Source organism: Petromyzon marinus, chromosome 33 (assembly GCF_048934315.1).
Source record: "Petromyzon marinus isolate PM22_M1 ecotype Great Lakes invasive population chromosome 33, UKy_Petmar_22M1.pri1.0, whole genome shotgun sequence".
Classification (NCBI taxonomy): Eukaryota; Metazoa; Chordata; class Hyperoartia; order Petromyzontiformes; family Petromyzontidae; genus Petromyzon; species Petromyzon marinus.
The window spans coordinates 9,815,613-9,839,551 of NC_133699.1; the positions used below are offsets into that span (position 1 = coordinate 9,815,613).

The 23,939-nt window shown below is 52.5% G+C and overlaps 2 protein-coding genes across 6 annotated transcripts; one reads left to right on the forward strand and one right to left on the reverse strand.

Annotated features, from left to right (window-relative positions):
* Positions 1-91: 91 nt before the first annotated feature.
* On the forward strand, positions 92-11,304 carry LOC116948429 (synaptosomal-associated protein 25-like). 2 transcript variants are annotated; one of them, XM_032965103.2, is made up of 8 exons: positions 92-245; positions 1,775-1,958; positions 2,529-2,570; positions 3,567-3,615; positions 4,856-4,973; positions 6,177-6,311; positions 8,948-9,092; positions 9,574-11,304. In XM_032965103.2, exons 2-8 carry the CDS (start codon positions 1,890-1,892, stop codon positions 9,634-9,636), a joined length of 621 nt encoding a protein of 206 aa, XP_032820994.1. In that variant the 5' UTR covers positions 92-245; positions 1,775-1,889; the 3' UTR covers positions 9,637-11,304. The 2 variants fall into 2 exon arrangements, with proteins under 2 accessions (XP_032820994.1, XP_032820995.1); XM_032965104.2 differs by having other exon boundaries at positions 1,778-1,958.
* Positions 11,305-17,922: 6,618 nt separating this feature from the next.
* ZDHHC24 (zDHHC palmitoyltransferase 24) lies at positions 17,923-23,077 on the reverse strand. 4 transcript variants are annotated; one of them, XM_076071524.1, is made up of 5 exons: positions 22,435-22,737; positions 22,048-22,194; positions 19,914-20,209; positions 19,101-19,378; positions 17,923-18,601 (listed from the first exon to the last, which is right to left on the reverse strand). In XM_076071524.1, the coding sequence occupies exons 3-5, from the start codon at positions 20,180-20,182 to the stop codon at positions 18,252-18,254; spliced, it is 897 nt and encodes a 298-aa protein (XP_075927639.1). In that variant the 5' UTR covers positions 20,183-20,209; positions 22,048-22,194; positions 22,435-22,737; the 3' UTR covers positions 17,923-18,251. The 4 variants fall into 4 exon arrangements, with proteins under 4 accessions (XP_075927639.1, XP_075927641.1, XP_075927638.1 ...); XM_076071526.1 differs by lacking the exons at positions 22,048-22,194; positions 22,435-22,737 and adding an exon at positions 22,973-23,077; XM_076071523.1 differs by lacking the exons at positions 22,048-22,194; positions 22,435-22,737 and adding an exon at positions 22,820-22,936.
* Between the last annotated feature and the right edge of the window lie 862 nt (positions 23,078-23,939).

A 23,939-nucleotide genomic window follows, 5' to 3' on the forward strand; every position in this document is an offset into this window, starting at 1 on the left:
AAGTGCCTCTTCGTCGCGTGGTGATGAGATGACCATGCGGTGGGGGTGGGGCTTGTTAGGGAGGGGTAGGGGGAAGGGGTGGGGCTTGTTAGGGGGTGGGGAGGTGGTGGCGCCCGCTCCTCTCCCCCGGCAGAAGCAGAAGCGGACGGAGGGGCCCGAAGGAGCGGACGTGAGGTGATCATCCCTCGGAGCCAGCCGCCCGGCAAACCGGAGATCACCGCGCGCTCGGCCAACGGGACCCGAAGGTAGCGTTGTCGCGCGTCGTGACCGGTGCCTCACGCAGTGGCCGTCGTTGGTTTTACCGCCCCGCTAACAACCTCCCCCGCGGGCTCGCTTTTGTGGACTGTGTGGGCGCCGTGATGCACAGGAGTGCCCAAGCTTGCCGGAACGTTGAGGGAGAAGAGAAGTCCGGGGTCGGTGATGGTGATGTGTGGGTGTCGGGGGAGGGGGAGGCAGTTGATGATGTTTAGTTGGTGATGGTGAACGCTGCTCGGTGCGGACAAAGTGACGCGTTTGGTGTTCGAGCGGTTCGGGCTTTTGATGGTCGCTTGTGAGCGGACGTGGCGAGTGTTGTTGGGGTACGTGATGTTGGAGTATGCGATCGCCCTGTGGGTGTGGACGTGGTTGCTGGTGTAGGTGGTGGATGTCGGGCTTTGGTGATGCTTCTCAGAGGTGTGGTGGGCGTTGTTGCTTTTTTTTTGTCTTCCCGTGGCTTCGTGTGTTGATGTGGCCACGGATTCGTGGCTGCGTGAGCACTTGTTGATGTATCCGACGAACTCCCCTGGGATGCCCCCACGTTGACGTGGCTTTGTTGACGGTGTGCCATTGTTGGTCTGTACGTGTCGGTGTTAGGTGTGACTGGCCCACGTCCGTGTTGGAGTGAGTGTCAATGTTGTCCTTGTTGCTGTGGCCGTATCCGTGTCTGTGTGACCGTGTTGGTGTGTGGCCGTGTGGCTTCCGCATCATTGGGGAGCGGGCATCTGAACGCCACAGTAATTGCTGTTTGCCATTCGCGTTGGAGGGGAACTCCGGGGTTCGCAAGCGGACATTAACGAGATCCCCAGTGAGACGGCTTGGGCAGGTCTTAGTCCAGCAGTGGAATTATATTCGTGGCTGATGATGAGTGAGACCGCGAGCAGGGCAGGTTGGCAGGGCGGGTTTTCCTCTTCATTGTTCAGCCTAGGGATGGGTTTCCCGGGCTTCAACAAGGCGCGCGCGTTGACGACCCCGCGCCGCTGTGATTGCAGCGTTAATAATAAATGACATCACGGCCAAGGGCGCTGTTATTTGCTATGACCGTGGCTGATGTTGGTTGTTGTTATCATAATGATTATTATTTAAAGGGAGCTTTGCGAATGTCCGTGCATCGCTGCCGGACCTTGCATAACCCCCGTGGGTCATAGCCCACGGGAGCGAACGCACGTGGAGCGAGCGGGGAGTCGGATGAAGTGACAGGGAGGGAATAAGAAGGCGTTTAGCATCGACCGGGCACTTCAGAGCCGCCGCTCGGCAGCATGAAAAATTCACAACGGCATGGGGTGGGCAGCCAATGGTGGAGAGGATTTATGTGACCTTAAGGAGATTATCTCCAGCTACTGGCTTAGGGGACCATTGTTTTCGCCGCCCCCATTGAATGTCTCTGGCAGATGAGGGGGTTATGAAGGGAGGCGCTGATAAGAAATTTGTGATGACGCACATCGTGCATCCGAGAGGAGGTGTATTGGATGATGGGATGACGAGCTGCTCTCCACCTGCTTTCCCTCTTGTGCAACAGCAGCAGCAGCAACAGTAGCAGCGGCATTGCCTGGGAGTTCCTCCCATCGGCGGGGGCGGCAGATACTCAGAGCGACAGCGCGCGGGGCTGACGGCCCCACACTCCTGCTGCAGCCATGAACGACGACGACATGAGGAATGAGCTCCAGTCCATCCAGATGAAGGCCAACGAGGTCACGGATGAGGTGAGCGGCGTGCAACCTCATTGGGCCGAGAGGGCTGGTGTAGGACTTGCTTCTGAAAGCCTAATGTGTCCACCCCCCCCCCCTGATCTCATTGGAGATAGAGCCTAATGGATTAAAAATTAATTTTATGTCAAACTATAAATAGACAGATTTTTTTCCTTTCTAACAAATGCACAAAAATTGATGCTGGAAAAACGATTAGGCAGAGATCTGATCGATCGACCCATTTGAAGGCAAAAAAGTAGCTTTAAACAAATATTTTAGCTAACCCTTATTTTAGTTTAGAAAAAAAATCCATAGCATGCTGGATGTATTTTTGTGAAAGCATTTTTGGGGAAAAATTGACCAAATGTGTGCATCTGACTTTGGCACTCTGGAACTGGCTATATTGTACCACTGAAAGGATGTCTACTGGCACGTGTGGGATTTATGTCAAGTGCAATTCGTGTGAGTGGGTGGTGCACATGCTAGCGACTCTGCAGCATGTGCGGTCTGTTTTAATGGGTGGCACGCGCAGTCGTTAGCGAGTTTGCAGCACGTCTCTAATTGCATTCATTCTCAAACCCACAGTCGCTGGAGAGCACCCGTCGGATGATTCGGTTGGCGGAGGAGGTAAGACTTTCCACCGTTTTCCACGTTCGTCACTGCGGTTTGTACTTGGCTCGTAAGTGGTTAATGTTAACGACTTCCCCAACAAGCCCTTGAGCTTGAGTTTATGCCCTTGCACCGACAAAATGATTATGATGGCTCGCTGCCGTTAGGCGCATGCTTTATTTTTATCTGGCGTCTCGGCGTGCATGTTAATTTTTCGTGAGGTGCGGCGGCCACGTTCGGTTGGGCGCTCCTCCCAGCTGAACGCGGCCGGCCGGGCGTGCACCAGCATTGCAGTGCCCCGGCATCATGGCCACCGAGTGGCCACTTGAGCCGCGGAGCAAAGCGTGCTGCATGGGCGACGTGGCTCGCGAGTCGGCCGCCGCCTCGGAGCTAATTTCAGCAGCACTCGACACTCGTGTCGCCACTCAGACGAGGCGGCCAAGCACTCGATTGAGCGTTGCCACCGCCGCTTCGCTAAAGCAGTCCTCGGATTCTCTTCAACAAACCGGCGCCTTGCCGGTTCGATGCGACACTTGTTCGTAGAGGGTCGTCGATGTGGTTTGCTCAGCGTTCCCTCCGGAGTCTGAGTGGCAACGCCCCCCTCCTCAGTTTTAGAGGCAGTCTGTGTGGCCGAAATTAAATGCTGAATTGCGCTTCTCCCATTGGTATTGAGGTGCAATACCGTGGCATTTAGCCGATTGAAGTTAATGTTATGTGATCAAGCACAGGCATAGATTCATTTCTGTGATGAACCCCACTAACTGTCATAACCAGTTTTTTTTTAAATCAATGATATGCTAACAGCGGTGATCATTCAACATAATCCATTTAGCTTAATTTCAGAGACCTGACGATACCCATCTGCTGATTGGTTAGTTGAGGGAGAGAAGCTGTCCAAGGTAGAGCTTCCTGGCATTCGCCTCCCATTGCTAATGAAGCTCTGACTTTGTCCTTCAATGCCACCGTCCCATGCCCTCTGACCCCTCTCTTTCTCCGTGACGTGCGCGTACGCAGAGCAAAGATGCCGGGATCCGCACGCTCGTCATGCTGGATGAGCAAGGGGGTAAGGCACCGAGTGACTACGCACCTGATCTTGTGTGTCCGTCAAGTGGGGATTATTGACTGTACTTCACTAAGCTAGTCAGTGCAGATTTGTGAAGAGGTTAGCAAAGATGTGGAAGCATAAAATAACACAACAATGGATTTTGCAGTACTCCCCTCTGATGCCCAGCACGAAGTCTCTCAGCAGCCAATAACAATGGTTTTGTGCGTGATTGTTCATCCAAGCACTGTCCAGACTGCAGGTGCATTTGAAATTATTTGGTCTGTAGCACCGTGAGCCACAAAGCTAATTATTTACATAAGACAGCCTCACCGAGTCTTGGGATTCTCTTTCAGGAGAGCCCTGCATTGAGATGTGTGGCCAATCCATTCATGATTGTTTGTTTTCATGTGGGAAAAGAGCAGAGAACCCAGAGAAAATCCACCAATGATCTGTTTACCTTTTCTACACTTTGCACTCCTATATTGTTTTTGTATTGTTTGTTGTAACGTTCTGACCTGCCCCTACTGGACATCTGTGAAAAGAGCTTTGTAGCTTATCGGGTTCCACCAGTATAAATACATATTCTGATTCTGATCTCGCAATAGCATGCGTACAGCAATTTGGCTGGTCCTGGTGGTCACCCATCCTGCTCAGCTTCTGACATAATAATGAGATCAGGCATGTGATTTAGTCACAAGCAATAATACAAATGTAACAAAAAGTGAAAAGAGAGCCAGGCATCGCAGTAGAGGTAGGATTAACGATAGAGCTGTCGCCTGGTTGGCTGCTTTGGGTCATGCCAGGAGAAGGTCGTTGTCTGATTGGATTGTGCGCTGTGCCCCTTAACAGTTTGCACCTCCTTCAATTACCGAACACGGACTTAAATGTTTTCTTGTCGGTTTTCCCTTGGTGCTTGCAGATTGTGTTCATTTGCTTCTTCTCATTTGGCACTTGTGTTTAAAAGAAAAAAAAAAACTTATTTCGCAGTGAGTCTAGTCGTCATTAGTCCCGCTCCTTACGGGGCTGAGAGCAGCTCCTTCTCAGTGCCATTGCCTCCGGTCCTGCGCACCGCAAAGCCTCTGCTTGAAACCACGCAAGCCGTTTCTTTCATTTGCGTGGGTGAGCCTACAAGGTCGTTCGTCTTTCTATCTCTCCGACTACGCTGGAATATTCGCCCCATGCCCTGGTCGTGCGTGAACGTAGCGGCTCCGTGTGTGCCGTGGCTGCAGCTCTCTCTCTCGGCTCCTCCCAAACACAGAGCAACTGGACCGAGTGGAGGAGGGGCTGGACCAGATAAACCAGGACATGAGGGAGGCCGAGAAGAACCTCACCGACCTATCCAAGTGCTGCGGCCTCTGCGTGTGCCCCTGCAAGAAGTACGCACACACCACCGCCCCGCATCCCGAGCCCACCACTTGTCGTATTCTCCACTTTCCTATTTAAAGCGAATGCGGGTCTCCGCGTGCCCCACGTGCTATTAACCAGCTTGTCGTTTGCTGTGCTGTGTAATCGGTGGTGCTTACTACTGGACTCGCTTCCCAGCTTTGTTGTGTTTTTCTTTCTTTTCACCCCTTTCTTTTTCTTCTCCTCCCTGCCCCTCCCCCACCCCACTCTGTCCTCTTCGCTGTCTCCTTCCGCTGGCTTCACTTTCACAAGTGATGATGGTAAAGGCTCCCTGCTTTTGTCAGAGCCTTCGCCTCGAGGGCGATGATGAGCAGGCGGGACGCCCCCAGTGCTGTGGCCTTTTGTGTCTGTCTGTCTGACAAGTAGGTGCTGTTTGCATGCATGCATGCATGCATGCACCCCCCCCTCCCCTCACCCCGCCCCCCTCGTCCCACCGAGAGCCACTGCTGCTCTTACACGCGTGCGCGTTCACACGCTTTACCGTGCCATGCAAAAAACTACCCAACGCACGCTCGGCAACAGCGCAATGGTAGCCATTCGCTGTCTAACGTTCAGCGATTACCATGCATGCAACAAACCCCTCCCCCCCCCTAACTGTTAAATGATAATCATCATTTGGAATTAAGTAGCTCCCGTGGATTTATAGACAATTTTTTTTAATAAAAATGCTTTACTGCCACGGAGCAAATTAAAAATGATCGTTATAGACGAGTACGCAAGCGTCCGTGCTTTGGCATAATCCTTCATTTTACAGCCTGTGGCTCTGTGCGGCGTGGTAGTGGTGTTGCCAACTCGGAAATGTTGTCGCTATACATTTTGTAGAAGTGACAAATCAACCGACTTTCTGGGACATAAAAATGTCCCAGTTTTAGGAGCAATTCAAGGAATGCATTCCGGATCCGGTGCCAGTTAGCTGTATTTCAGCACTCGGTAAATTGTCTAGTGAGATTTTTTATGCCTTTTAGAAGATCTACCAAGCAACACGTGGCGACTTTTTAAAGGTTTGCTTGTCGACTTTCCACTTTAAGGAGTTGGCAATACTGCGTGTCGAGATATGCGGTCCGCAAGAGCACCCCCTCCACCACCCCCCACCCCGAGGCCCACGGGCAGTTGTGGGCCCCTGTGCCGGCGTGACTGGATGCGACGTTAACGCTGGTGGCGGGTGCGTGTGTAAGAATCCGTAACTTTGAGATGGGCGATGCTTACAAGAAGACTTGGAACTCGGGGCAGGACATCGTGGTGTCCTCGCAGCCCGCCCGCGTCATGGACGAGCGAGAACAGATGCAGGTCAGCGGAGGGTTCATCAAGCGGTGAGTGAGCATGCAAGCGCGACCACCCCACCACAGCCCACGTGCGTGTGTGTGTGCGGTAGTGTAGCAGTTAACGCTCTGTGCTACGAACCCGGCGGCCCGAGTTCAATTCCCGCTCACGGCCAACACTAGTGACAATTATCTGAACCGGTTCTGAACCTCCCCTCGGTCGACTCGGCCTCATAAGTACCTGGCGCAGTGTGTAAACATCGTCACTAGGGATACAAAGGTGGCCGGGCGTGGTGCTGGCCACCCACCTCCTCGTGTGCCATGCCGGCTTTATCGGTGCTTGCTAACAGCACTTGCCCCAACAGTCTGCTCAGGCTATATGGGGGATCTTTGTCTTTGTGTGTGCTTACTAACGGCACTTGCCGCAACAGTACTAAGCCTATACGGGGGATCTTTGTGTGATAAGCCCCTCTGGAGGAAGGTCCTGGGAGATGCTACTGGGCAGTTGAAGGCAGGGGCAGAGAAGCAATGCTCAAACCAATGCGGAGCAGGGGGTGCCTAGAACACGGTTAGTTTGCACTGCGGGGAGTGTAGGTTGTGGATCTGCTGATCATCTCATTCGGTTAACCCATAACACTTGGGTCTGTCCCATGACCTGCCAGCAAAACCTTTAAAACATCACTTGACCTCAAAGTGCACCTAGCCTGGCACGAGTGCTATGACATCACTGTCAGTGGTGAATGGCGTCTGTTGTTGTGTGCGGCTTTTGTTTATTTATTCAAAGATGTAATGGATCGTGGTGAGCCGGTTAGCCCACTGTGCTATGAACAAAGTGATCCGAGTTGGATTCCCAGACATGGCTAACGTCATTGATATCCGAACCAGTTCTCTGCCTCTCCTAGGTTAACTCAGCCTTATGGGAGTCACCAGGAGTGGTCCTGGCCGCACCAACCTTTCAAGCGCTGTGTTGGCCCTAATAAGTGCTTGTACTTATCGGGAGATTTTTGTCGTTTTATATACTTGTGCATTCAAGTGTCTGCATACCTGTGAATGTGTTTGTACCGAAGCATTTGGGTGCTAATGCATATACAGTGGGGAGCGGTAGTGGAGCGGTTAGCGCGCTGCGCTACGAACTCGGTGACCCGAGTTCGATTCCCGCTCATGGCCAACACCAGTGACGATTATTTGAACCGGTCCTGGGCCTCCCCTAGGTCGACTCAGCCTCACATGAATACCTGATGCCGTGTGTAAACATCGCCACTGGGGAGACAAAGGCGGCCGGGCGTGGTGCTGGCCACCCACCCCCTCGTGTGCCGTGTTGGCCTTCATAGGTGCTTGCTAACAGCACTTGCCCCTACATTCTGTTAAGGCTATACGGGAGATCTTTGTCTTTGACAGTATATGTGAGTGCACGTGTTAGGCTTTGGTTGGGTGTTCGTAAAAGCCTGTTGCACCTGTGGCCTGATAGGAGTGATTTTACGATCTGGGCAATTTAAGCGCCACAGTTGTCAGGTGTACTGCGTTAAACATTGTTTTCTTAGGCCCTTACCCCACTGCGTTACATTTACACTGCTAAACCCGAACCAGTGTTACGAGCAAGCATGTGGTTACTGACACTTGGGGCGGGGTGTCCTTAATTCACGACTGCCAGACGCAGCAACCAGAATGCCTTGTCACGCAATTTGTCCTCTTGCTGTGGCTCAGATGAGCGGCAATGGCTGTGGCCTTGGGGAGGTCGTCTGTAGCCAGGGCAGCATAATGAGAAGGAGAGGTCTACAGTGGGAGGCGGAAGGGGGGGTGTTGTGTAGTCCATGCAACACACCCCCCCCTCACCTCCCACGGGTAGAGCTCATACCGAGCTGGTCTTGTTCATCTGTCTCCGCGGCAGCGCCTTTTTGAGCGCGTGACTCACGCATTGCCATGAACTTTACGTTGAGCATGCTTTTGCAGGGTTAATGATTTTATAAATGCCAGCTGACATCCCCGCCCCGGACTCGCGCTGGTCGCAATCAATTTGCTCGGCGCAAGGGGTTCTCCCGGGAGAGGGGTTGGCGGGGAGGGGGGGGCGCTGACCCCAGGGCTTAGAGGGGAGGGCGGCAGCGCATGCCGATATCAGCGGTTGTCCTCATGGACTCCAGACTCGAGGGTTAAACGTTAAAAGGGAGTTTTTATTTTCTTGAATACGATGTCGTGCCCGGGTGTTCCAATAACGTGCAACGTCACGGATTTCTTCCTATTGTTACAATTATTAAATGCAACTTTGTGAAGCAAATGAGTGGAGAGGCCATAGTGTTTTTATTTTCCACGCACGATGTCTCTGATGGGCTTCTACCCTGTGCCTACGGCCTGCCCCAGTGAGAGGTGGAGGGGGTGTGCACTTCCTCTGTCCTCTCCTTAAAAACCAGCACTCTCCCCTCCCCCTCATTCAAAAAAGCAAATCCTTCACATTCTACAAGTGCTGTTGGTATGTGTTGCCTCCTAGCAGAGTAGCATTCCCTTCTGCTCTATCGCCACTGACTACGGGCTGCCGTGAATCATGCTCCTTGGCTTCGGTATAACTGACGGCACCGTGGCTCCGAGAGCCTTGACCTTTTCAACGGTTTTGTGAGTCCCAGCTCGCGGTAGATGGATCCCGGTTCGTGGACGGTGCTGGCATCGCTCACATGGTTGTGGTGTGCGGTTCTCAGCGTGACGAACGATGCGAGGGAGGATGAGATGGAAGACAACCTGGTGCAGGTGAGCGGCCTCGTGAGCAACCTGCGTCACATGGCCGTGGACATGGGCAATGAGATCGACATGCAGAACAAGCAGATCGACAAGATCAACCAGAAGGTGGGTCTCACCGCACTGCAGGCACCACATTTCCCACAAACAAAGCACCACACAGCACCACACCACACAGCACCACACCACACAGCACCACACCACACAGCACCACAACCACTTCACCACCAAGCACCGCAAAGAGCCCACAATGACATACTTTTCAACCCCAACGATTAAAGCCAGAGGCTGCAATAATTTTTTACTACAAATCGATTTTCAGAGCCAATTGTACTGCTTAATGAACATTTGGAAAACATCTTCTTTGGTTCTTTCGGTAAATTCTCATTCTACGTGACTTTACCGAAAGAACCAAAGAAGATGAATCATTGCAGTCACGAAAGCTTTAAATCGAAATTTGGAAAACAGTTTTGATGCAGTTCTTTGCTTTGAAAGTTAGTATTCATCTTGCCGCTTAATTCGGTTGGGTGGGCAACCGGAGTGCCCGCTTCTCCCTTCCCTGAGCGACATCGCTTCTTCTGTGCCGCAGGCGGAGCTGAACAGGTCCCGTATCGACGATGCGAACCAGCAGGCCAACAAGATGCTCAAGTGATGCGCTCTCCCAGCCCGGCAAAACGACGGCCGCCACCCTCGCCAGCCCGGGAGACCCTCGCACTCTCCACCGCTCATGCCCCGTTCACTTCTCAGCAACATTAGTTGTTTATTTATGGTAATACTTCTTCGTGTGGTGACGTGGAGAGAAACTTGTGATAATCGAATACCTTTATCTGTTTTGCCAGCCATTTTATCTTGTGTACTTGGAGTTTAATGGTATCGTCAATGGCTTGTGTCAAGTGGCTTAGAACCTCCTCCATATCCAGATGAGTGAGTGTTGCATGTAACTGAACATTCTATGATGTGTTCTTAGGGAGAACACTGCTGTGAGATGCCCATGTCCACGTTCTGCTCCTTTAATTCGGAAGAGGAGGCCGGGAGGAGGCTGGGTTCCAGTGCCTCATGTTGTTTCTCACACTACCGCCTCCACCACCCCGGGTTCAAGCCCCAGGGTGGACTGATGCCGTTCTCCTCTCCAGAGCCTTATCCGTGTCCACGTAGGCCACTGCTTGTTCTCACTCAAAACTCCCAAAGCGTTTGCACTTTATTTGGTCCTGTCCAATCAGAGCTTTCAGAGAGGAACTGCATTAATGAGTCCCAGGTGGAGATTAGCGGGAGGTGCAGTGTGGGTTGTGACAGATGCCCTCATGCGTCCTGCTTGCGGGACGCTCACGTTTCAAAATCCACACCTTAATTCTCAACAAAATAGTTTCCTTCATCCGTCCGGCCTTGGTTGCTGAATGACGGTGGTTTCATTTGTGCAGCTATTGACGTCGCTAGTTGTTTGTACGGCGGCCAAAACGAGCGTGAGTACCCGACAGTGGCGCTCTCGGCGGTGCCACCTGCAAATGTCGCCGTGTTTCCAATGGCGAGAAAAATCTCTTCCGCGTTAACCTCTTCCGAGTAAACCTCTAACACCGCAATCGCGTTCAGAGTGCCGGTTGAGCTCCCCGGGCGTCGGCTCTCCGGGAAGATGCCACTTTGTAGTTTAGCCATCGTCGGCAAGCATTAGTGCAGCTCGATTGAACCTCGGTGGCTGGTGTGGCACTGCTGGCTAACGTTTGGCATCAGACAAGCCTGTGCCCGTGACACAGGAAATCGCGGAACACATTTTTATGAATCGACTCAAGCTTAAAAAAAACTATTTATTTTTAAGCATGACCGCATATCATCTGATAGAAACAGAGTTTATGCCTCCCAACGCTTCAAGTGCTGTGCTCCAAGCACTATTGCCAGTATTGCTGTGTATGTGATTCGCATTTTAATTCGGAGCAAGCAGAAAAAAACATTCCTGCATCACGTCGACTGTTCTTGGTGTAACCTTAACGGATAGCCAAAATGCCTGTGCCGGAGAGAGTTATGAGGAATCGAGTTTCAAGGCACGATCTTTACCAAATATCATCAGGGGCCGAGGCTTACACGCGCGCAGGTTAGGAGATGCCTTCTCCCGTAGGGGTTTGTGACGCATTTTTTTCCGTGTAAACTTGTATAGTTTGTATACATTTTGATTATTTGCGTGATTTGTTCGCTAAGTAACGTTGGAGCGCTCTTCCATGGCTGAACCGGACGATGCCGACCCCCCTCACCCCACGCCGACTTTCTGTGCGTACGGTTTGTTGCACCTATATGATGATTCCACCAAAAATAAACGTCCACTGTTAAGTAATCCGAGGTGTGGCTCCCGGTCGTCTCGATGGAGATCATCGCTGTACGGTGGGGGTCTAAAAAAAACTCAGACCGCGGCTCGCCTACAGGGAGGCGCGCTCTGCTTAAGCAACCATTTATAGTTGCACGCCAGCCCTGCAGAGATTCAACATCGCGCGTCGTGGGACATGGTGGTGGAGGCGTTCGCCCAAAAGAATCAAATTTTCCCTGTGGTTGCCTCAACCAATTCAAGGGAAATGTTTCACTCGAGGTATTATGCAACTGGCCTCTTGGGGAACTGAGTACAGAATATATTCGTCAAATCTGGGGTTTGTGTTCTCCCCGTGTTCTGCATGAGTTTCCTCCGGGTTTTCTCGTTTCTTCCCGCAACTACAACATTCGCTTCTTGCGTATGATGGCAATATGTTTGAGAGCTAAATGCCAATGCCGAGGTCTACTCGCCACGAGAAGGCTTATAGTGACGAGCAGACCTCCAGTGCTTTACTGTATGGTCCAAAATTAGACAATGGTATTTCCCAAATAGCTCAATGCTGCGAAAATTACATGCAGATTACAGCACTCTACTTGGATGACATTAACATTGGGTCCCGACTGCAAAAGCTTGGCAGGTCCCTCCTGAAGGAGTCTTGAGACTCGGTGAGGATTTCCTGTAATGTAATGTTAATAAGCACAGTGCTCAAGCTGTATACTCTTCATATGTTTTGGGGGGGCCCTCAAAATCCGTGGCCGTGTTGCAGCCCAGGGATTGATGTGCACGTGGGAAGCGACATCTAGTTTAGATTTTTCTTCCCATTAAATAAATAATCACCCAGAAATGTCTGTCCGTCCTGCGTGTGACGTCATTCCATGAGGCCCACCCACGTGACGTCACTCCACATGAGGCCCACCCCCCCACAATAATATTCATGAGTGGTGGATTTTTACACTAACCCAGAGGAAGGTCGAGCTGAATTAGATAATTCATTACGCAAAGTCGCTTCAAATATGACGTTTCTTTACAGAAAATGATGGTAAAAAATACATCTACGCAGCACAGTGCTACATTCGTGTATGACGTCACTGCAAAAGAGCCCCCCCCCCCCCTTCATTAATATTCATGCCCGCGTGGAAATTTACACGAACGCATAAGAAGGTCGCGAACTCCACATGTTGCACCCCTCCCCTCATTAATAATCATGAGCGGGTGACGTCACTCCACATGCCGCACCCCTCCACAATAACCATGAGGGAGTGATGTCACTCCACATGCCGCACCCCTCCCCAATAACCATTAGCGGGTGACGTTATTCCACATGGGGCAACCGCCTTCCATTAATAATCATGAGCTGAACAATTTTCTATTGAATATTTCAGATTTACTGCAATATACACCCGTCCTTGGACGGGCAAAAAAAGCTAGTTAAAGAAATACAGTGGAAAACTACCACAAATCCCAACATTAGACGCACAATTAGAATATTGAGACCATGGATTTGAAAAGACTTTAATCGAGCTGTGTTGAACAGGGTACAGGAGTACATACAGGTGAGGTGTTTACAATGGAACATGCATGTGTGTCTGTGTGTCCTTGTCTCCGTGTGTAATGTCTTTTTCTCCGTGTGTGTCAGTGTATTCGTGAATGTGTGCCTGTCTCCGTGCGAGTGTCTCTTTGCTCAACTGCACAGGTGCAACGGAGTGGGGAGTTGAGATGGATGGGGATGGAGGCAGCTGTCTCTGCTTAACTGCCCCACGACCAATGGAGATGAGCCGGGGGGGGGGCAGGCAGGAGATGTAGTGTGGGGGCTGGGTCAGCCACTCAACACCTGCTGGGACTTTGATCTGAATTCGCCTTCTCTCATCCACCCTCGTCTGTTTGCTTATTTTCTGGGGGACGCGACCTGGACCCGCGCCGTAGATCCGAAATTTGCGGTGTCATGAGCCACACCCCACAGGGCCACGTGCCACGTGCGCCGTAGGGTGCAGTGTAACCTCAGGTCGATTCCTGCCCCCCGTCACCAATGACTGCACGCACATTAAAAAGCAAAAATCACGTTAAATGTGGTTCTACTGTGTCGGTAGCTCTGCTCCATAGAGCTCTGGGATACATTCAGCTCACTCGAAAAGATCTCATAAATAGCTCCGTGATATCCACTCCTGTGGGCCGTTGTATAAAACGAGGCTTAGAACTGCTCTGCGACAGTTCCGAATTGAATCTTCGCCTCGGTGGCGCGACACCCGGGACCAACGTTTGGGGGAAAAAAAATCAAATAAAAATTGCGGCGCCACAAGCTCAGCTCCTCTGAGTCATGTGCGCCTTCGCAAAGACTAATCTGCACGCGAGCAATTCCCCTGGGCAAGCCGGCATTCTTGACGGTTCACTCTTTGTTGTTGTTGTTGAAAAGAAACAAAAACCTATTTTCGAACATACACCACTAAATAGCACTTTGTGTGTTTTATGCGCCGATTTGGGGTGGATTGGTGGGGGGTTCGAGGCGATTACGCTCAGCGATGCGCAGTGAAGCGCGCGGGAGGGGCGGTTGATGTGCGCTGAGATGCCCACACAAGCTTGGCTCTTTCGAGACGGAGTTGTTGGTGGAGGCGTGGAGCGTGGGGGGAGAGAGAGAGAAAGGACTGACAGGGGAGCAGCAGCAGCAACAGCGGAAATAACGGCAGTGGCAGCAGCAGCAGCCGAAATATCAGAAGCGGCAGCAACTTGGACAGCAGCAGCAGTAGCAGCAGCAATGTCACAAGTAGCAGCAACCTCAGAAACAGCAGCAAAAATCTACAGCAACGGCAATGATAATGCCATTGAATCCTCGGAAGCCTTACCGAGTCTCACGACTGGAATTTTCCCCAATTAATTAGTTTCCCTTCACGTGGGAAAAACCCGGAATATCCAGAGAAAACATACTACGTGTAATGTGGTGGTATAGCTCCGAAGCTCCGCACAGATAGATTCAAGAACATAACGCTTTGTGGTTCTGCCATCTGACCAGCGAGCAGCCAATAGCAGCAGCGGCGGCTTGATGAAAGCAGTCCATGCCAGCACGTGGGAGGGGTGGTGGTGGAGGGCAATCCGGAGAGATGGCAGCAGTCGTCTATGTTGCTAAACATCAAGGAAAACACGAACCACAGACACACACCTGTTGCATCGGCATACCTGTCAGCCCCTTATCAGTGGCTATCTTATTACAGACCAATTCAGACCATTATTGGGCAACCCGTGCCCTTATACATCTCAACGGTTCATCATGCATCGGAGAAACACGAACAGATAGACAAAAACATTATTTTTGCCCGTATTGAAACGGCTGTACGCCGTATGGACCTAAAAACTAAATTTCCCTGCACAAGCATACGGGGTAAACCGTATGGGTTGACGGCTCTGCATCAAGACACCGGGGATCATCCGCATGCCTCTCCTCCGCGCGCAGCGACGTGGTGCCTCCGTTCCGGATCGTGACCCCAACACTCAGATGCCAGTTTTAACACGTACGCTTTCGCGACCAACATCATCCATAATTGAAGGTGCTTTGGGTTAGATCACGTCAATATATCAATGTTGTCAGACCCCTGCTCGCCGAGCGTAAGCGGCTCCGACGAACGTCTCGTGGGGTCGACGTGCCACACCGCTTCCATCGTGCCATTGGTAACGCGAACGCACTTGGCCGCCTTGGGATGTGTGCCACAGCGTGGTCGCAGATATGGCCTTGGAACGGCGGCAGCTAGGATTTACATCTCCGTCTGCGTGGATGTCAGGGGTAGGATGGATATGGACGGTGGTAAAAGGGGCATGGAGAGTATTTCCCGTCAAAATGAAGGATGGTGGGTGGGTGGGTGGGCAGTGGAGCGGGAACAGTGGAAGAGTGGTGAAGCAGGCGAGGAGATAGAGGAGGGGGGTTGAGGGCATTCTGACGGGGAACGGATTCGGGCAAGTGTGGACTGGAGGAAAATAGAGCACGGACCTACTCCCCAACTTCATGTCTGCTCGTTTTCCGGATATATGCTATCCATGCAGCTGCGTGTATGTACACACGGAGCAGTCTCGCGAACAACGGTTACGCCAGGTTGCCTGATGTTCGAGACAAAAGAACGCTTCTGGCCTTTGAGTTACAGGTGGACGAGAAAGACGCAAGGCATTTTTATGGCAGGATATAGAGTAAGCAACTTGTAAGTTCCAAATCGTCATCATCATTAGCCACGATCTGTCCACTGCTGGATAAAGACCTCTCCAAGTGGATAATACTATATTCTAACGTCGGGTTATGCCTTTATATACGCCACTTCGTGCAGATGCGATTACACGATTATTTGTCATCCATCACGGCTACATTGTGTATCCATCAGGGGTGCAAAGTTTGAGCTTCCGCCTAGCGATTGGATTAAATATTATACATTTAACAACGTGCTAAATATAGCGACCATTAACAATGTCTACAAATCGACTCGAACACATGGCGCAGCTTAAAAATCGACGATGATCGATGCTTCGTTATACCCCTTAAATGCACACGCGCGCGCACACGTGACAAGCCGCGGGACAGAGAGACGAACGCGATCGCATCCAACCCCGCGAGCACCTCGAGAGTCTGCACAGCTTGCAGACTCATGCCCGCGGCATCTCTTCGCAGTGGTACCGGGGGTTCGCGTAATGACAGCTGCAAGCATGTGAACGCACGTCGCATCTTTGCTGCACCCCCCACAAGCCTTCACAGACTCGTTGGGGGCGAGTGCTGTTAGCGAGCACCGACGAAGGCTGGGACGGCACACGACGTCTTAGGTGGCCAGCACTACGCCCGGCCGCCTTTGTCTCCCTTGTGGCGATGTTTAAATACCGTACCAGGTACTCATTTGAGGCCGAGTCAACCTAGGAGAGCCTCAGGACCCGTTTAGATAATCGTCACTGGTGTTTCCCGTGAGCAGAAATCGAACTCGGGTCGCCGGGTTCGTAGCACGCTACTGCTCCCGATACGCACACCGCCTACCATGTACCACCGTACAAGTGATGAGCCGTGTGTGGCACGCTTTACACCACAGTCCTGCGGCGACCGGCGGGAGAGATGGGGTCATCTTCGAGGCTAGTATTCATTAACCGCGCCACTACGTTGCCGTACACGCGCCCGAATCGTCTCCTGTGTCAAGCGGGACGCCGAGACGACCGGAGGTCGGCCGCATCCGCCGGCTGTCGGTGTTTGTTCCGTGACCGCGGACGGATGGGCCGCGCTGCCCGGCATCGGGCCAGCAGTGGGCGTGGAGCTCGGGTCGCCGTCGGTGGCCTCCACCGGCTCCCACACGAAGACGTAGTAGGCGCTGAGGATGATGGCCACGAAGGAGACGAGCAGCACGTACCCCAGCACCATCGCCACCCTCGCACACCTGCGCTTGGCTGTCACGGCCGCGCTGGTGCTCCTGCGTCCTGAGTAGGTGGGAGGCCTGCCCGCTCGTGAGCCAGCCAGACCCCACGCGTCCGCTCGCCTCTCCATGGCTCAAAACGTTCACGCTTGGGACTTTTGAAGATTTCGAATCCACTCGCCTTTCTTGCCTCTCCTCCTTGGGGATGAGATCGTTGTCGGATTGTAGAGAAGTCCCGGTAGGTGGCTTTGGGTCACTGCAGCGCCTGGCTAGCGATCAGCCGACGATCTCAGTCTGGTCGGCAGCGACGGATGAGACCTGGTGCTCAGGGCGGCACTGAGAACGTCCGTCAGTCGTCGCCCTACGCCACTACGGCCTTAGCGTGCCGCTCTCGTGTGCCGAGGCTCTTAATCGATGGACTCGTGGCGAGATGGTAACGCACAACTCGCTCTCCCGTCCGCACCACTTACCCACTGGCGCCACTGCATGCGGATGGGCAGCCGGGCAGACAGGCAGATGTAACGTCGGTCATGCCCATCCGCTGGTGTCATAGCAAAAATGGATGGGCTGAACGCCCTTGCTGCTGGCTCCTGTTACAAAAGTGATTCCATTAGTGCCCCGACACGGTCGGCACTCGTGACCTCGCACCGTGGCACACGTGCAGAAGCCGCCGAGAGGAGCCATCAACCGAAACCCAAAGCTGTGCTGGTGCCGATTCCATGAAGGTTATCAATCAGTGCTCCATTTTTTTTGTCAATGTATATTCTACAAGAAGTGCATCATCCACCTTATGGATGACTCTAATTGCGCCCGTAAATTAGAAACCTGCTCGCGAGAAAAAAAGCTAGGCCAGCATGAGACTCTTGTGCAAAGGACACAGACGTCTTTGGTTTGGAAGGGTAATATGAACGGAGGCAAACAAATTCCCACCATCAGCGGATTTGCACTGCCATGTGGAAGGTGCAAAAAACAGGGGACGTCTACAGAATAGGTGGAGCGATGGCATTAAGGATTTAACAAAGAAAAACATAGGTTTCCTGGAAGTGATTGCCACGGCACGAGAAAGGAGTGGAAAAAGTTTGTCCAACCTCAGCGTTAGCCGCCATGTCATGACTGACAAAAGAGAATAAGAGAGAGATTTGATTCAGGCGCCCTGCAGAGGACGGTTAAGGAGGGTGAAGGTTTCCAGTTCCGCATCTCCCGGTGCCACGCGACGAGATGAGGCCACCGCGAGTGGGGACCGCATGCTGGCGTTGGCATTTCAAAGATTGAAGGGACACACTGTAGCCAAAGGTCATCTCGCATTTATTATGTAAAACATCACGATGGTGGCACACACATCAGTACATCGTACAAAATCGAGCCAACATGCACCTGATTGACAAGTCAGAAATATAAAAACAATAAAAACAAAACCAAGCGGCGCAATAGAGCGTTTTTGTTCACATCATCTCCTGAGATCAAGGCGCCGGTCTCGTGGGACCCACCTCTGGCGCCGCCGCTAACCCGACTCACACAAGGAGGGCGCAACGGTGCCGCGCTGGCGATCGTTAAATCAGCCGACACTTCAGCTCTTGGAGTAACGGATGAACCGCGGCCACCCAGGTGTCCGCCGACTCAGAGATTCTTGACCGTGCGAGCACCACGCCGCGAGGGTGCCGCCGGCGCCGACGCCGTTTGGGGCGCTGCCGAGTGTCCCTCAGTGAAGTGGATCCCGTCCCCCGGTGGGAGTCGCGCCGGGAGGAACGGGGAGAGCCACAGCAGGTACCAGCGGTCGCCCAGGGTCTGCTGCAGGTTTCTTTGGAGGCCCAGATCGTAGCGCTTGAAGCCGTGCGTCCACTCTGCCGACGTCTGGCCATGCGCCACAATCCACATGTGGAACGCCAGCATACCACTCACGAACAGGAATCCCACGAAGCTCATATCGGCGACGAACGTGCTCAGGAAATCCCATGAATCCATTTGGCCTGCACGCCGAACACGAACACACGCAGCCCGGCAAACCGCCGACGGCAGATGAGACGCAACTTGCGGCACAATTCCTTCCATGTCATCAACGCGTGCCATCTGCGAAACTCAAAGTGTCAATGTGTTTCTGCTACAGCTGGAAGTTTTCTGAGTTTAGAATGTTATCAAAGGATGCACCAAACTCACCGACAATCAAGATCGTCCTTACTCCTATCTTTGAGGTGGCCAGTAAATGGCAGCACAGCAATGAGTCAACGAATGTTTAAATGAACTATCTGTGCAGAGCTTTCAGTTTCAGCCCCTCATACGTTTTGGTTTTCTCCAGATCCTCCAGTTTCCTCCCACACAAAGCCAAACACTCATTAATGGAATCAAGTAATCGCCCGCAAAAAAGTATTCGATTAACCAACTTAATCTACCAATCGGCCCAGCTCAAATAGAAACCTCAGCACCTGTCGGCCGATGATGAAGATATCAAACGGAGCTCCAGTCACTCACCCAGGATCCACATGAGCCAGGGCATGAACAGCGAGAGCAGCAGGCGGACGCTGAAGCCCTGCTGCACCAGGGCGACGAGCGTGTGCGCATTGAGCACCAGCGAATAGAGCAGCCCCAGCCACAGGTGCAGGAGGCAGGCGACGAACGCAGGCAAGTTGGCGAACCCGACGCAGCGGCCGAAGAACACGCAGTGGTGGTCGCGGCGCAGCACGCACACGTGGCACTCGAAGCAGTGGTGGCTGCGTGGAGGGACGTAGCTCTCGCAGTGGTAGCAGTACCTGCGGCCGACATGGGGAAGGGGGTAGCGACGGTGGGTTACGAAGGGAGGGTGGCACACGCAGGAAAAAAGTCAGGGGTCCCGCCACCAACGGTTTTGCTCCGTAGAGCGGATTTTAGCCGGTGCGGGCTTTTTCCTGGGTATTCTGGTTTTCTTCCACATGTATAAAAACTCACGAATGGAGTTGAACAAACATAGAGATATAGAACCACAAAGCTTTGGCAATTTCTGGTGCTGGTACTGGCTGGCTACCCTCTAGTCTGTGGTTTTCCATGCCTCTGCGCAAAATCTGTTCGTGTTATAACCTGTAAAGCATTTTCAGATGTAATTTGCATGAACAACACATGTGATGGGTAATTCATGTTGTTATTATGCATAAAACCACCTGGTGCACTTCCCGCCACCGTAACTGAACGTGTGCCATGTTGGCACTGCGGGTAGCGTGAAGGAGCATCGTGCGGGGAGGGACTTTGTGACTTTGAAAACCCTAACCCTCAACCCCTACACCCACCCCTGCATCATGAAATGTGACCAACCTCCATCCTTGACCCTGGTGGGATGGCAGAAACACCCTCTTGATGCTCGGATCCCTCCACATGAAGAGTCCCATGTTACCGAGCACCCCAACCAGCAGCAGCCAGGCAAGAAGCAGAGAGGGCAGTGACTCCCACGAGCCCTCTTCGGCCGCTCCCTGGCCCAGGATGAGCAGGTTCCCTTGCGCGAACACCATCGCCACCATGGTGCTCGTCAGCACGATCGGCAGCCAGTGGCCGACTGACGCCAGCAGCCCCAGCAGGAATCTCATCGCTGCACGGCGCTGGAAGCACTGCGACTGCAAGACAGAGGGGGATCGAGGGTTAGGGCAGTCACATGGACTGGCGGGCAACATGTTCACTCCCGAGCCAGTTCACGGTAAAATTCCTGTCACAGCCGCCCTGTATTATGGCGAGTAATTTACGAAAAAATAAACGTCTACTGTGAGTCAATTTTAAATACATTTTAATACAATTTGTTAAAGCCACTGTGTGTGCCAGAGTCAAAATCGAATTTATAACCTCTAATCTACAGGTTTAAAAGTCATCAGCAGCCATGCTCTATCCACTACTGGATGATGGTCTCCCTTAGCCCGTCACAATCTCTCATCGTCACGCGACGTAACAACCTAGCGCCCCCACATGAACGGATTTCATCGCTGCATCTCCGCCGCAGACATTCTCTCAGGAAGCGTTCCCTCCTTCGGCTGCTTCACCGTCGGTCTTGCCCACCGGGAGGCCATCATCGCTTCGAGCAACACGTGCTGCCCAGGCCCACTTTACTTCAGTCAAAATGACGTCTCTCTGACTTTACAGTGAGCAATGTCTCAAAGAATGTCACCGTTGAATACGAAGCAAAAGCTAAAAAGACCTCTTCGATACAATTTTTGAAGGACATTGTGTCAAGGTCACACCTAAAATCTAATTTAAAAGCTATCTGCAGATTCGAGATCAGTTTTATACACGAAAGGTACTTTTTTCTAAAACGAAAATTGGTGAGTGCACCCTTAAAACACTGGCAACGAACGTCAATGACGCTTCGCGTAGTTAAATAAAGGACATTGAGACATGGCATCTCGGCAAACCGGGCATGACAGATCCTATTACAACCAGGGTTCGTTTCTCCTTTCATATGGAGCTGCTCACTGGCCACCATGGTTCCTGCGTAGCAGCAACGCTGTTACAGCCCCCGTGGGCCGATACGTAACCACCAAGCAGAGTGGCCCGCCAATCTGATATCTCTCTGCGACGTAAGAGAAATACCGATTGGTGAGATACAGATTTAGAATCTGTGAGATCTTGATTTGAAGCTTTCGTGACTGCAGGAATCCATACTGTCCATTCCGATGTTGGAAAATCACAGCACGAGAACTGCTGTGTTTGTCTCACCTGATGACGGTCGCTTGTGTTGCGATCGAAACGTCGTGATCTATTAATTTTCTATCTACGTGACTCTACCGAAAGAACCAAAGCATTTGTGAGATGCGGGGTTTAAGCCAGGGGTTAAGCAATTGTTTAATTTTACTGAGAGCGGACTAGGAATTTCACGAATACCCTTTGGCGGATCAAGCATTGTCCAAACAACAACTTGGCATTACAGTATCCAATACCAATGCAAACCGTGCTTAAAAGGGATAATCTTTACTCCTTTGGATGACAATGATGTCGGTTTTCAGTTACTAAAAACATCGATGATACAGTGGAACTGGTATTGTCCATTCCGATGTTGGAAAATCACCTGGAACTTACTATTCAATTGGGATCATACGCGGTCGCAGCAACATTGCCCCCCCCCCCCCACCCTCCCATTGCGAATATCAATATTGTTTGCGGGTCCTTTCAAAGTGCTGGGGGCTTCTTGTGGCTGCGGGCTGGGATGAGATGAAGTGGTGGGCTGGGTGAGATGAAGTCGTGGGCCGGGGGAGATGAAGTCGTGGGCCGGGAGAGATTAAGTGGTGGGCCGGGGGAGATGAAGTCGTGGGCCGGGTGAGATGAAGTCACGGGCCGGGGGAGATGAGGTCGTGGGCCGGGGGAGATGAAGTGGTGGGCCGGGTGAGATGAAGTGGTGGGCCGGGTGAGATGAGGTCGCCGGTTGGCAACGGCCCACGTGGCCACATGTCCCCTAGACACGGTTTACCGTCCGTATCGTCCGTACGAGACGGGTTTAAAATCGACGCGGTGTGCTTGGGATCTTGGTGGAATGAGCCCCGTTCCACACGAAGCAACTCCCCGCGTGTTCGCCGCTGCTGCACTTTGGAATACCCAGCGCTCGCGTCGCCGTGCCCTGCATACCGAACGGCATTGTGCGTGTATGTCATATACCGCTTGCTATACGCAGTACCACACGGTGTGTAAATGGTACACTGGCGTATAGCGTAACACACGCACCTCACACGGTGTAACATGTGATGTATATAAAAGCACACACACACAGTAGTATGTAGGATTCATATCTGTGAACGTTTTACGCGGGGAGGGACGAGGGGGTGGTGGCGCGATCATCATCATCACCACCATCACTTACTCAGGGGGCGGCTAGGGCGGCGCGGAGTCGAGCTGCGGCTCACCCCCAAGAGACGGCTCCCTGGGAGCCCGAGACACGACGTGGGAGGGGGAGCCGAGAGAGGAGACGAGAGAGGGGACGCGGAAAGACGAGAGAGGGGTGGCGAGAGAGGAGACGAAAGAGGGGAGACGAGAGAGAGGAGACGAGAGAGGGGACGCGGGGAGACGAGACGGGAGAGGGGACGCCGATTCTCTTCCGTGTCCCGAGCCCCACCCACGTGACCCGTCTCCATGGCGACCCCGGCTCGCCGCCGTGTTCGCGTGGAGCGGTGGCAACATCACAGCAGGGCGCCTGGGTTCGACTCCCTGACTCGGCCTTGCTTGCTGTGGTCGGAGTTCGTTCTCACCCTCGCCTGCAAGAGTGTTGACATTGAGAGGAGCTTGTACGCCGTCTGTCCTACATTGGGGGGTTCCTTCGGGTTCCTTCCAGAGCTAAAACAAACAAAAAAACATCACACCGTGGGAACTGGGTCCCGTCCATTCCGATGTTGGAAAATCACCTGCAAGATCACTGCTCAGTTGCGATGGCACACGACAGCATCAACATCGCCCCCTATTGCATAACACTTGGCAGGACCCTCGTGGAAAAAGTTAAGCTTCCGCCGGATAAACAAGCGTTATAATCCGCCCGGGACTTGGATCCACCACGCCCGGCCGCCTTTGTCTCCCCAGTGGGGATGTTCACACCACAACAGTTACTCGTTTGAGGCTGAGTCTACCTAGGGGAGGCCCAGGACCGGTTAAAATAATCGTCACCGGTGGTGGCCGTGAGCGGGAATCGAACTCGGGTCGCCGGGTTCGTAGCGCAGAGCGCTAAGCGCTACACTACAATGCGTTACGATTCCACACACACAGACGAACACACAGACAGATACACACACACAGACACACACAGACAGACACAGATAGACACACACACAGACAGACACGCACACAGACACACACAGACAGACACACACAGACAGACACACACAGACAAACACACACACAGACAGACACACTCACACACACAGCGCGCTAAGCGCTACACTACAACGCGTTACGCTTCCACACACACAGAGACAGACACACACACAGACAAACACACACACAGACACACACACAGACACGCACACAGACACACACACAGACACACACACAGACACACACACACCGACACGCACACAGACACACACAGACACACACACAGACATACACACACAGACAGACACAGACAGACACACAAAGAGAGACACACACAGGCAGACACAGACAGACACACAAAGAGAGACACACAGAGACAGACACGCACACAGACACACACACACAGACACGCACAGACACGCCCACAGACATACACACATACACAGCGCGCTAACCACTACACTACAATGCGTTACGCTTCCACATGCGAGGGTCACGTGACAGATGTGACGTCACAGCTCACTTGCCGTGCAAAAAATAAAAGCATTATTGAGCTCCCCCCCG

Coding starts and splice junctions, on each gene's coding strand:
- ZDHHC24 (XM_076071523.1), bottom strand. CDS start 22,843: ATGTCAACACTCTTGCAGGCGAGG. Junction 20,210..22,819: donor CAACACTCTTGCAGGCGAGG/GTGAGAACGAAC, acceptor TCTGTCTTGCAG/TCGCAGTGCTTCCAGCGCCG. Junction 19,379..19,913: donor CACCAGGGTCAAGGATGGAG/GTTGGTCACATT, acceptor TGTCGGCCGCAG/GTACTGCTACCACTGCGAGA.
- LOC116948429 (XM_032965103.2), top strand. CDS start 1,890: ATGAACGACGACGACATGAGGAATGAGCTCCAGTCCATCCAGATGAAG. Junction 1,959..2,528: donor CCAACGAGGTCACGGATGAG/GTGAGCGGCGTG, acceptor TCAAACCCACAG/TCGCTGGAGAGCACCCGTCG. Junction 6,312..8,947: donor AGCGGAGGGTTCATCAAGCG/GTGAGTGAGCAT, acceptor TGCGGTTCTCAG/CGTGACGAACGATGCGAGGG.